The sequence below is a fragment of the Cyprinus carpio genome, chromosome B11 (genome assembly GCF_018340385.1).
Source record: "Cyprinus carpio isolate SPL01 chromosome B11, ASM1834038v1, whole genome shotgun sequence".
In the NCBI taxonomy this organism is placed as follows: domain Eukaryota; kingdom Metazoa; phylum Chordata; class Actinopteri; order Cypriniformes; family Cyprinidae; genus Cyprinus; species Cyprinus carpio.
Genome location: NC_056607.1, coordinates 15,282,407 through 15,295,613, shown reverse-complemented (window position 1 = coordinate 15,295,613; position 13,207 = coordinate 15,282,407). Strand labels below are relative to the sequence as shown.

Below are 13,207 nucleotides of genomic sequence, written 5' to 3'. Positions count from 1 at the left end.
GACTGATATCAGTATCAGATATCAGTCAAAATTGGCTATTGAATATAGGTATTTCCTTCATTTAACACTCACATTCATATACTACTAATAAAACTAATGCATTCCTACAAAAAAAAGCATTAAGGGTATACACAAAGAAATGATACTGTCACTTTCACTTTCACTTTTTCACTTTTACCATATTACTAGCCAATATTATTTATCAATATCAGTCGATATTTGATATTTAACTGTGCAATACGCATGCTCATTTTTACATTTAGTTCAATTTTTTTTCCATCTAACTCTGACACTTATATATTACCAATAAATCTCATGCAAACAAGGGAAACACAATATAATGGTGGTTATTGACCAGTATTATTTTTTTTATGTATCACTATCAGTCGATATTTATTTAATTGTTCATGCCCTATTTTGCACTATTTTGGAAACCTTTAAAACACTAATAATTTATTAACACTGTTAAATGTAATCTGTATTAAATCTGCATTGAATATTTAAATACATTTTTCATACTGTTCATTATAATGTTGTGATGCTATAAATCACTTACATTAAATCAGTTTGTGTGTGTGTTAGTGTGTGTGTGTGTGTGTGTGTGTGTGTGTGTGTTTTATTTACACAAAAAAGAATTGTAATATGAACCATTCATGGGTTATCTACCATAATATAGAAATAATTCTCGGCCTATTGTATCAGCCAAAATTTTAGTATCTGAGCATACCTTAATAAATACAGCAAATATAGCATTAACATTAAAATACTGAATTCCAAAGCCACACTAATGAAGCACTAATTGCCTTTAGATAGTTATATCAACAAGTTTCGGTTTTAATGAAAAAATTAAAAAGAGAAAAGATTAAGGTAATTCACGATTTTTATTCTTTTTTTCTTATCGAGATTAAAGAATCTGATTGCATGTGGTTAAAGAGATGCCTGAGAGGAGAGTGCTGTTTAAAACAGATAAGGCCCCTTTCTGCTTCACTCACTCACTCACCCTCATCCAACGTTTCCTGCTGCCTCATAGAGTCTTTATCTCAACTCATCTCCCAGCTCCGATACACCGCAAACCCTCTCACTCTCACGGTTTAACTGGCCGCTGTCGAGGAGACGCGCCTGCTCTACCCGCTCTCTTTCCATCTGCCTCATCAGTTTATGACAGAGTGTGAAGTTACAGCTGATCCTAGGAGCTGTTAAAGCCTTTCTAAACCATCCAGCATTGACAGTTGACACAAATATTCACTTTTAAATTAAAATCATTATATGGTCGTCTCATTTCAACTCATTAAAACTAATGGGTTGGAAAGTAGTTGCTGGTGCTTGGCTAGCTGTTAAATAACATGTACCTTGGCTATTGATCAGTACCGTCTCGGTGTCTGTTTCACAGACTCTCCATCTACTTATTGATTCATGCAAATTGATTTCATATGGATTTTGTGATGTAATCTATTAGCTGCTCATGTGTCTGCTAAAGGCTTTTAAATGATCGGCCAAATTGAGCTGTAGGCCAAATGATGTCAAGAATAATGACCACCTGATAAACTGCAAAGAGACTGGAAATGAAACAAAGCAAGTCGACGATTACTGAGAAAGGAAACAGGGAAGGTCTCTTGTTGACTCAAGATGACTCTATTAATTTATATTACTTAATATTGAAACTTGCTTTCAGAGAATGCATTTCTTTCATTTTAAGCATAAAAAATTATCTTGTCTTGTGTTAAATAAATACATATTTTTGTCCCTATCCAATTTTGCTTATTAAATATGTATAAAAATTTAAATTCTTTGTTTTAGGATGAAAAAGGTCAATGATCGTTAATGATTATTTACTTACTGTTTCATAATTATGTAAAAAAAAAAATCATTTTTAAAAGTTATGTAAAATTAAAAAGGAAGCAGCAACATGCTGTCACATTATTATACAGCCAGAGGCAGACTGCCTTTCTAATCTCTTTCTGACCTTTTGCATATTTAACTTTTCTAATATTTATTCTTTAAGCTCTGTGTTTTTACCATGGCAATCAGTTTCAAATAACACACCAAATTCTTTGGCCAAAAAGCTTTTTGATTACAGAAAGCAACTGTGCATTGATAAACATTTACTCACCTTTCAACAGCCCAAGGGGTTGCATTACATGTTTGAGGGATTGAGAACCTAATGCAATCATCAAACAATTAGTCAAAAGCACTTGTCTATGTCAATGTGAACGCTGTCTGAATTATGCAGATGGTGCAATCTGTATCTCTCCTGTGAGGTGCTATGAACTTGAATTAAACTCAAGGGTATTCCCTGCTCTCCAAACTGTCTGTCCAGAAGAACAAAACAAATCAGGGTGACGTCTTCTACACATGCTGACGTTTATCATGCTACATTCACCGGCGTTAATGTGTTTAGACACGTATACGTCTGGAGGACCACTGGTGTTGGGATGGAGGGGGAAGGGAAACTTAGCTTGTCCTGCAAGATCAGCACAACTTGATTTCATTGATTGAGTCGACTGCAGAGGACATCTGAACAGTAATATTACACAAAGAAATGGAGCTCACATTTTCTGCTATATGTCTGTATAAATATTTTGCCCTCCTTAAAATTATATATTTGACTAGGTCACTCTACAACATTTATGGATTTGTCTCCTGTTTATGCATTACCTGACCAGTTAAATTATAATTTGTCTTTGTATGCTTTTGTCCCTCAATGTTGTTCTGTCATAGGTTAGTACATTTTAACTTATTTTATTATTGTAATTATCTTTTTTTCTCTTGTCGTTGTATAGTATTTTCTGTGAAAAAGCAACAACACTAAAATAAATGTTTTTAAAAAAATTATATATTTAAAATTAAATAAACAAATAAAGTTTTATCTAATCCATCTAATAAAAATAATATTAAAAGCTATAATAGAATAGAATAGAAAACAATTTTAGGTACACAATGCACTAACAATAATAAATAGTAAATAATACTCAATAATGACAACATTTGATTCTAATCATCAAAGGCAAAACAGTTAAAATTGCTTAATTTTTCTGCTAAATGTCTATATTAAATTCTAAATATTGCACATCCTTCACCTACTATATCATATTATGAAAGTAATATAATATAATATAATATAATATAATATAATATAATAATATTGAATATTGCTAACAATAATTAATTTGCTAATAGTTTTCTTCTTATCATTAAAAGTGTTTGATTGTTTCCAAAGACTGTTTGAATATTAAATGAATTTAAAATGAACATTAATTTTACAAAATTAAATTTGAAAAATTATCCTGTCTCACTACATTAAAAAGTAATTTAAAAAATAGTCTTGGGTGTTTTATTCTCTGTTATGCAATATAGTGAACAACCAAAAGTATATTGCTGTTTACTTAAATTGAATGGGCCAACATCAGAATCAGAATCAGAAAGAGCTTTATTGCCAGGTATTTTTACACATACAAGGAATTTGTTTTAGTGACAGAAGCTCCACAGTGCAACAGAATGACAGTGACAAGACAGGACACAGATAATAAGAAGAATCATATAAAAATATACAAAACAGACAATGTACAAAAAAGCAAAAACAAAATATAATATAGACAATTATGATGTACTGTACAGGTATGATGTGTGCAAATTTTAAATGTAAACATGTATGGCATTAAATAGGTAGAATACAATGAACAACTTTACAAAAAAAAAAAAACATTACTAATACAAACATATTACTAATACATATCCTTGAAAGTCTTGTGCTGAATTACACATTAAGAAACAACTTCCACGGAACATCCTGTTGGCCAACATCAAGTACCAATGATTAATGACTCATTATGAATGCTTAGATAAAATCGTTAGCAAAGCTGTGTGTCTGTGTATTATTATTATAATTTTTTTTTGTATTTGTTTTAATTTGATTTCTGTCAGATCATCAGGACGAGTTATTATGTATACAGCAACAGACACACAGACAGTCCTAATCCTGTGACTGACGAACGTGCAGTTTTCTCACACCACAAAAAGTCTTTCTGCAGACTCAGTGCTTTGTTTATCGGCTGTATTTATATACTTCTTCTTTATGGTGGCTTGACAGCAGGGAGTGGCACGCTACTGTTCACAATATCACAGTTTGTTGTGGAGGTGACAGAGTGGATCATTTCCCATACTTGTGTTTCTTTCACTGTCTCCAAGCACTAAATGCTTGTTTACACTGCAAATGCAGCGAGATGAATATTTGCATGAATTTGGTAGTAAAACTACCAGCAGTTACAATTAAAAGGGTCTGCTGTGGTGTCTGTCTTCACACTCACGCTCAGACACAGTCCCGTTTTACAGAGGTTTTCACTGGCCGACCATAAACACGAAGTGCTATGAGTGCATGTCATCTTTAAGAAGTTCCATGCCGATAGATTTCAAGAGCTGTCTCATTGTATTGTACAACCAGCCTTTTGGTTTGGACAGACAGTTGAGTTGCTGATGGATAAACAGATAAAACTGCTTGTCATTTTATGCCAGATTCACCTCTCACTTGACTCCTGTGGGAAGGTGGGTTTCTTCACCTTTCCACCAGGCATGAAAACAAGGTCAGAGAGCAAGGACGAATTTAAGAGGAGAAACACTCTGTATGACTTAAAACAGAGCACTTGTCAGTTTTTCAGGGTGTTTCTTCAACTACGCCACTTTTGGCTTTTAGTCTGCACACATTTCATTTCTTTTACCAACAGTGAATATACATTTTTCAAAGAAATGATAATGCTTATAAAGCAAGGACGCATAATTTTTTTCAAAAGTCACAGTAAATACTTTCAGACTGCTACAAAATAATTTAGATTTCAAAAAAATGCTGTTTCGTTTGAACTCATCAAAACATTCTGAAAAATTTATCAGTGTCCACAAAAGTATAAAGCAACTGTTTTCAACACTGTTAAATGATATTAGAACGATTTCTGAAAGACACTGAAGACTGGAGTAATGACTGCCGAAAAATTACAGCTTTGCTATCACAGAAATAAATGACATCTTAAAATACATACAAATAGAAAAGTTTAAATTGCAATAATATTTCACAATAATTCTGGTGTCCTGAATCTTCATTAAAGGGGTCATATGAAGTTGCTAAATAGAACATTATTTTGTGTTTTTGGTTTAATGCAATGTGTTTATGTGGTTCAAGGTTAAAAAAAACACATTATCTTCCACATAATGTACATTATAGTTTCTCCTCTATCTTGCCCTGCCTTTCTGAATAGATTTTTACAAAGCTCATCGGTCTGAAAAAGCAAGGTGTACACGGATTTGCCAGCTATCCATTGCATAGTGATTGGCTGAATACCTCAAGCGTGTGACGGAAATGTTACGCCCCTTACCATACTGTGATGCCATATCCCCGCAAGACGAGACAAAACCAATAAAACCCATTACAAACGAGGCATTTGTTGCATCCAGTGGGGACATAATTACTGATTATAATGTCTTTTTACGTGTTGCGTATCGCGCTGCGTAAACATAAAACCATGTCTGCATTTGTGATCGGAGAAACGAAAAACAACAAGCCCTAATCTACACTGCTCAAAACTCACGTTTGAATCGTCATTGGCAAATTCTTTAAATATGTAAATGTACTTACAGACTGTGAGTCAGAAGCGCCAGACTGTCCTTGCAAAGTTGGAATTGTCCAACTTTATAGAAACAGTCTTTGTGCACAGATGCATTGTGAGCTACTGGTTCAGGAAACAGTCCACGTCCTCCGTAAAATGCGGTGCACACATCTGAATATTTGGGTTGGATTGTTCTGGAACAGTGTTGTAAATACAACTTAACCACTGATTTCTAGGGGTGTCCTCTTTTGGAAGGCCAAACAAAGTAGTTTCGCTTTCACAACGAAACACACAGCATCTCTACGACATGGCACTGGCGGCAACAGTGAGAATAAAAGTTTCACCTTCTTTCTTTGCGTGAACATTTGGGCAGCGCTATGCAAATCTCTTCACATCATGATGTAGACATGTGGGGGTGTGTTAAACTGAGCCGTTTTAGGTAGGCTCTTAACTTTTATAAAGAATATCTGATTTGAGACTTTAATCTTTGCAACTTTACAGATCTTCTTTATGCACCAAGAGCTTGTAACACTCCAAAGAGAAAGGAAAAATTTAAGCATCCTTTGAAAGGTGGAAATCACATTTTAAACAATTAAATAATGTTAAATAATTGAATTAAATAATATCAGACTTTCTGCACTAAAAAAATTATCATGATTGGAAATTACAATAAAATAACTAAAAATATTCATGTTAGATTTGCCTTGATTTTTCCTTTTTGCAAGATTTTATATCAACTCAAGCCTGCTTATTACTGACCAAGTACACTTAATGCCGAAAAAGGGCCAAAAGTGTTGGTTGTCATAGGAATAAGTCAAAATTTAAGTAAACATAATGTTTAAGTAAAAATTAGTTAATTAGTTGTTAATTTATTTTACTAAATGTTTAGATTATCATTTTTTTTTTTTAAATATACAAGTTATTAAAGGCATCGTAAAAAATGTTTCCATGGGAGTTTTAATATGACCTTCATATAACAAAACAGAAAAGAAATTAGCCTGTAGTTGAAGAAACACCCATCTATAAAATCAGCTTTGTTTTGATTTTTTGATTGTGTGTAATGTGGTATCTATTACAAAATAAGTATACATAACGCAGTGTCATTACGGGAAACAATAATGCAGATAAATGTTTGTGGTGCAGTTGCTGCTGTGAAATGTCACCTCAAATTAACACATTACTTCCTCATTCTGTTGATGCACATATAGAGTGCGAGTGTCAAATGCCCTTGGTGGAGAAAGTGCTGACAAGCGAGCTCAACATGAGATGGCGAGGCCTGATAACACCTTTTGAAGCCTGATCCCTATTTGCCACCTGTGGGATAGCTCAACTTCTCTGTCCCCCATCTTCTTTTGCCATCATGGCCCTGTTACGCTATACGAGCTGGTTTCAAGATCAGCAGAGACAAACACGAGCGGTAAAACACCAGCTGGAGGTGTGAAATGTTTTGTGCTCTTCAAAATGAACACTTTGTCTGATAATTTCTTTACTCAGACTTTGATATTACATCATCCTTGATATGAAGGAGACAAAAGGACAAACATTGAGATGATTTGTTATTTGCAGGGATATTAAAATTCATCACTTGAAATAAAATAAACTACCTGAAATAAGATAAAATAAAAACCTAAACTTATTTTATTTCAGCTATTTACAAATGCAAAATTTCTCATTTCCGTCTTTTTATGCTGAGGTACTAAATTTACTAAAACTAAATGAACTAAAACTTGATAAAAGCAATACCGACAAAAAATTTAAAAAATGACAAAAACAGAATTACCAAAACTAACTTAAATTAAAATAAATGATCAATGATTCTAAAATATGTGTCACAGCATGAGTTACTTCAACAGCAGTATTTCTTCATCCCTGTCCAATTTCACATTTTGTTGGGGGATCATAAAACATTTATGATTTCTTCATTTAACATTTTTAGAAACCTTTATGACATTCTGGACTGCACACTTGGTATGTGGCAGTTTTAAACAATACAAGAGAAGATTGCTGCTATATCTGTTAGGCACATATCAACCCGTTTGCTTTGTTGCATATGAGGAACCGCTGTCATTTACTCCATGTTCTCTGCTACATTTGACCCCACCTAAACTATATTAAGATGAAAGCATGGGGAAAGTCTGTGTTCAGTAAAAATCATTTATCTTTAATTCCATTGAACAAGACACTATTTTTAGCTGATTGGGTAATTTTAACTGTTAGACAGCTGTACAACTGCCAGCAAAGCACTGTAAATCTAAAAACCATTTACTTTTAGGACCTAGCTTGTTTCCAGGTTTAGAAATTAATCTTATTTATATGTACATGCTTTCTTACTGTACACTCTTAAAAATGAAGTTTCAAAAAGGGGTTTTCAACAAATCAAAACAAAACAAATCAAAACAAAACAAAACAAAACAAAACAAAACAAAACAAAACAAAAACAAAACTCTAAACAAAAAAACAAACAAACAAACCAAAGCAAAACAAACACAAAAAACATTATTTTCTTAGTGTGAAGAACATTTTAAATACCTTTTCCACTATGTAGAACCTTTTGTGGAATGAAAAGGTTCCATGGATATTAAAGGTTCTTCATGGAACCATCAATGCCAATAATGAATCTTTATTTTTACGAATGGAAAGCCTTTGCAGCTCCAGACTTATGATTGTGCACTTTTTGTCAACTCAGTGCTCATGAAATGTTCAGCCTTTAAGTTTGTGGTGTTAAAAATAAAAGAGTGCACATGAGGCTTTGACAAAAGCGCGACCCACAGAGTATTTACGGCCGGTTTAATCCTGTACTTTAGCCAGGCTAAAAGGCAAGTGTATCAGTGGCAGAGGTCTGGGAGGGAGAAGGAAGTGACAGTGTGGGAGGAAGCCTGAATTCTCCTCAGTGGGTCATGTGTATGTTGTGTGCTCATGAAGTGCTGTCATCAGTTCTGACGCACAACAGCAGCAAGCATCTGCTTAGCTGAGATTTTCTTCTAAAAAAAAAAGCACAAGAGACTTGTTTGTAAAGTTCCTAAGCACCTAAGCTTCCACTTTTGCAAAACTTATTTGTAAGTATGCAGTAAAAAAAAGTCAAGATATATGAATGAAATTGAATAAAAATGAAAATTCTGTCATCATTTACTCACCCTCATGTCATTCCAAACATGTATGACTTACTTTAGGACAGGTTTTGAACGAACGTAAGGTGAGCATAATATCTTTTTTATTTTTGGCTGAATTTTCTCTTTACTCAACAAGTTTGGCTTCTATGCATTAGATTGCTGCACCACATTACTGTCACTACATAGCAAAATTAGTCCAGAACTAACGAAATTGAGACAATTCACTGATTTAAAGTGCTTGTGAAATGGTAAATCACAATGAATCACAACCCCACTATAGCTGTCATGGCTCCAAACGCAGAAACAAGTGGACATCCTGAGCGGAAACCACCAACCCCACCGCCGCATTGCATTCCTTCACTTCATCTCCCCTCACTCTCGAACAAAGTCACTTGACCAGACCCCTATTTAGGAAGTGAAAGAGGAAGCCCCATATATCCCCATCCATCCTTACTGCCACACGGCTGCTGCTGTTCACGTGAAGGGTGAGAGAGATAGAGGACATTGGTATTATCCACTCTACAAAACAGCCAGAAATCAGGAACAGACCAGTTCTGACCAGACAAGTTCTGCTTGAGAGATCAGGCACTTTTGACTCAATGTTCGGCCAAAGACCATTTAGTGGTCTAGCTGAACTTAACTTGCTCTTGTTTTTATACCATAACTACAAACAGTACGAAAGTTTTAAAATGGTAAAATTCTAAATGGCACAAAATCGATCTTGTTTTGATGTAATTGATCAGTTTTACTAAATGCATGATTTTAATAATTATACAATTATAAATAATAAATTATAAATGTATATTACATTCATACATGTAATGTATATTATATTAAAATTATAAATGAAATAAATATAATTACACAATTATAAATAAAATGATATGAAAATGAAATGAAATTATATAAATGCTAAATGTTTTTAAAATTTGTTCAAATGTAAATATTCTAAATTGTGCAAATTTAATTCTCATTTTAATTTAATTAATCAGTCTTATTAAACAGTATTCAATATATTCACTATTGTAATTTAATATTATTATCAATCATAATATATATCATAATATGAAAATCTAATTGTATATTACATTACGTTTATGAATGCCCATTTAAATATAATTAATATTTTCATTATTATTCATTATATTTAATATTATTACGTTATTGTTTTATACTATTAATAATATAAAATTATAAATGTAGCATATATTGTCAAATTTAAATGAATGTATTATATTATAATTAATATAAACAATTGTAAAGGTATTACATGTAATAAAAAATGTATATTATATTTAAAATAAATAAATATAATTGTATTTATTTTATTAGATGACTGTAACAGCAAAATAGTACAATAATAAATTAAATTCTTAATAAATTATAAATGATACATTTATAAATGTAATAATAATAATCAATAAACAGAATAAATAGTTCTTAAATATAACTTGCAGTTGCTGTACAATGTGGCAAGTTGACAAATTAATACTAAACATTAACAGTGTGCATTTATGTGTACAATAAATACTTTAAACCCAGCTCATACGCAGTCATAACTATACCATTTTACAACCAGAATTTGAAAGCCTCTTTTTGCGCTTTGCTTGTTCGTGGTTTCTTCCTGCCTCAGTCTTTCTGGTTTCAGTGACCCTCTGATGCCACAGAGCAGCAGACACCTTGGGCAGAGTGCTGACTCAATACCCCTCCCCCTCGGGCAAAGGCAGAGTGGGGGAAGGAGGGGACGGCCACAATATCTCACGCGCAAGGAGAGGTTGTTACAGACTTTTACAACAGCACTGCTTTCCTGTTATAAAACACTGTACACCGAGTCTTTCTCACTACAAGAACAGCACAAAACAAAACACAGATCAATGATACAAATGATTATCTACATTTAAAAAAATACATGCATTTTTATAGAGTCAATCCACAGAACAAAAATCCACAGAAAACATACAGACCTGAATGAATGGCAAGCTTATCTTTAAAGTCTTATGGCACATTAGTCCAATTTTTATTGATCAGCTCACACAATGCTTTCATAAAAATCCTTCTCATGAATGACAAGCTAACTTTGGGATGAGAAAGAGATCATGAAGCTGTTGCTGAGTGAAAAACTGCTTTTGCACCTGTGACCCTGTATTGCACAGGTGGCACGTCATTACAAGGAGGTCAGTCTTGTGCTAACTGTTAAGGAGCAGTTGACAACAAGGTCGAGGGTTAAAGGCTGTTTTGCCACACATGTTGTTTGGATCCCGAGAAAAGGAGAGTTGTGTAAAACAAAAAAAACAACCAGTGTTTGAAGATCTATTTATGTCAGTGTTGTGAAAGTGTATCGCACCGCTTTACTTTTTTCATTTGCGTGACTTTAAATCATTTTCGATTCATTACCAAAGTGTAAATGTTCCAACATTGTGGTTAAGAGTGTAGATTACTCATTTTGCTCGTAAAGTCTGTCATAATGGGCTGGCCTTTCCAGCAAACCCTTCGGTGTTACTGGAGTTCGTATACAACAATTATTTTCAAGAGAAATCAAAAAACAGTTCAGATGGATGGCCTTTGCTTTCCTCTTAAGAAGAGGGCAAAACTTATTTCCACCTTGGTACAATCAGTGCTGCGCAGCTCTTCTCCGAGTCTCTCGAGTCATTAGAAACACAGTTGTCTCAGGAAACAGCCGTTAAACAAGGTCAAAGGTTGCTGCGAGTAGACATACCTGTGTACTGTTTTTTTATGTTCTCATGATATTTCAAGTCAGTCTGTTGATGGGTTACATATAAAACATCCGTGCTACGTAAGTCTCATGCAAAAACACAGTTTGAACTGCGTTCTGGGGAAGTGTGAGAAAAATAAGGGAACACAAATGCTTTTTTTTTTCTTTAAAAATTTATTCTGGAGGTAACAATGAAATGCAAATCACAACCGTATACTCTTCAAGGAACAAATAATACAACTGATTCATGAAACAAATTAAAGAGAAATCAAAATGTTCAAACAAACAAACGAAATGCGTCCATGGCCAAAAAGGTCACATGTCATTTGCATAGCTGAGATGACTGACTGTTGTGAAAACTAGAAGATAAAAGATACATTATCAAAACCAGCTTGACATGTCAGAGATAAAGTTGAGTGAAAATATAGGCTAAAATACTAAATAACAGAATGAAAACTTTCTCCTCTGCTGACAAAAACACCTAAAAGAAGTCTGGTTTGCTGTCAGAGCAGCAAACACTCTTAAGCTCTTTTTTAATATTATTAAAGAGAAACTTTATCAACATTAAATATATGCAGAACTATCGCAAAAATTTAGGCGATGATGGATTTTCACAAGAGGGTCCATTACTCTGGCAGTTCATTCCGACAACTAGCCTCTCGCATTTGAGTTTGTACGCGTCCCTCTCGCGCACCAGCCTGTTGAGCTCGTGCTTCAGCTGCTCCACCTGAGTCGCTAGGCTCGTCTTCTCGTTCTCCAGTACGTGTTTCTGCTGAACGCGTTTGTGTCGACACGACTGAGCGTACCCGCGGTTTTTCAAGGTACGTCGTTTCTGCTTCAGCCGGATAATATCGTCCTTGCTCATGCCGCGGAGGTGTCGGTTGAGCTCGCGCACAGACATGGACACCAGCTGCTGGTCGGAGAAGCGGCTCTCCGCGCGCTCGCCGCGTCTGTGGTGCGTCTGCTGGTGGATATTATGCGACTTGAGGTGCGTCGCGCCTTGAGGGGCACAGTCGAGATGATGCATTAACTGATCCACGCTTTTGTCGTGCGCGAAGTCGGGATTGTGGCCGAGTTCGGTGAACTGCTGCTTATGGTATTGATGCATGTTTGGTGCGTGGAACTGACCGATGCTCCTGTATCCATGCTCCATGTCTGCCTGGTGGAGCTGAGACGGGTGTGCATGCATGAGATTGGCACTTAAGGCTTCCCGGACATCCTCGGGTGTCAGTTCAAGGCAGTGGGGATCTGCGTGCTGCGGATAAGCCCCCGTGCTCAGGGTCCAGTAGAGTTCTTCAGCACCGCTTCTCTGTCCGCTTGGGCTGAAGCTCGGGGATGAAGGCACGGAGCTGCAAGGGGTGCTCATGGGTGTGCTGGACACGGAGCCTGGCACGTGTACACCGCACTGCTGGATAAAAGAGCGGTCCGGTGCCAAAGCTGCAGCCTCCTTTTTCACATCAAACCTCATGTCAAAGTCACCGTAGTCCAAATTCAGCTGATGCTGCTCCGCCGTCATGATTTCTGCTGATGTTTCGATGAAGCGAACAACTTGTTACTGCGGTTTAAGTTGCATCTATGTTCTGAAAACACGGTTCCGTCACTTATAAAACCGCGCTGGAAGTCAAGACAGCTTTTTTAGCCACCTTCCTAAACGCCTTAGCCGACAGAAAGTTTTGCGAGTCGCTTTTTAGTTTCAGATGGTCTCTCGGAGAACAGCGCAGGATGTAGCTGTGTTGAAAAGAAAGTAAATCACGCAGCTTTAAAAGCAGACGCGCAGCGAGGCCACGCCCTCT

The 13,207-nt window shown here is 35.4% G+C and overlaps 2 protein-coding genes across 2 annotated transcripts in view; both read right to left on the bottom strand.

Moving 5' to 3' along the window:
- The window catches only part of zhx3a (zinc fingers and homeoboxes 3a), a 39,517-nt gene that overhangs the window by 22,964 nt on the left and 3,346 nt on the right, over positions 1-13,207 (bottom strand). The gene's annotated exons all lie outside the window — the stretch shown is intronic.
- Positions 11,569-13,139, bottom strand: mafbb (v-maf avian musculoaponeurotic fibrosarcoma oncogene homolog Bb). Its single transcript, XM_019112115.2, has one exon. It carries the CDS (start codon positions 12,928-12,930, stop codon positions 11,995-11,997), a length of 936 nt encoding a protein of 311 aa, XP_018967660.1. The 5' UTR covers positions 12,931-13,139; the 3' UTR covers positions 11,569-11,994.

Coding starts and splice junctions, on each gene's coding strand:
- mafbb (XM_019112115.2), bottom strand. CDS start 12,930: ATGACGGCGGAGCAGCATCAGCTGAATTTGGACTACGGTGACTTTGAC.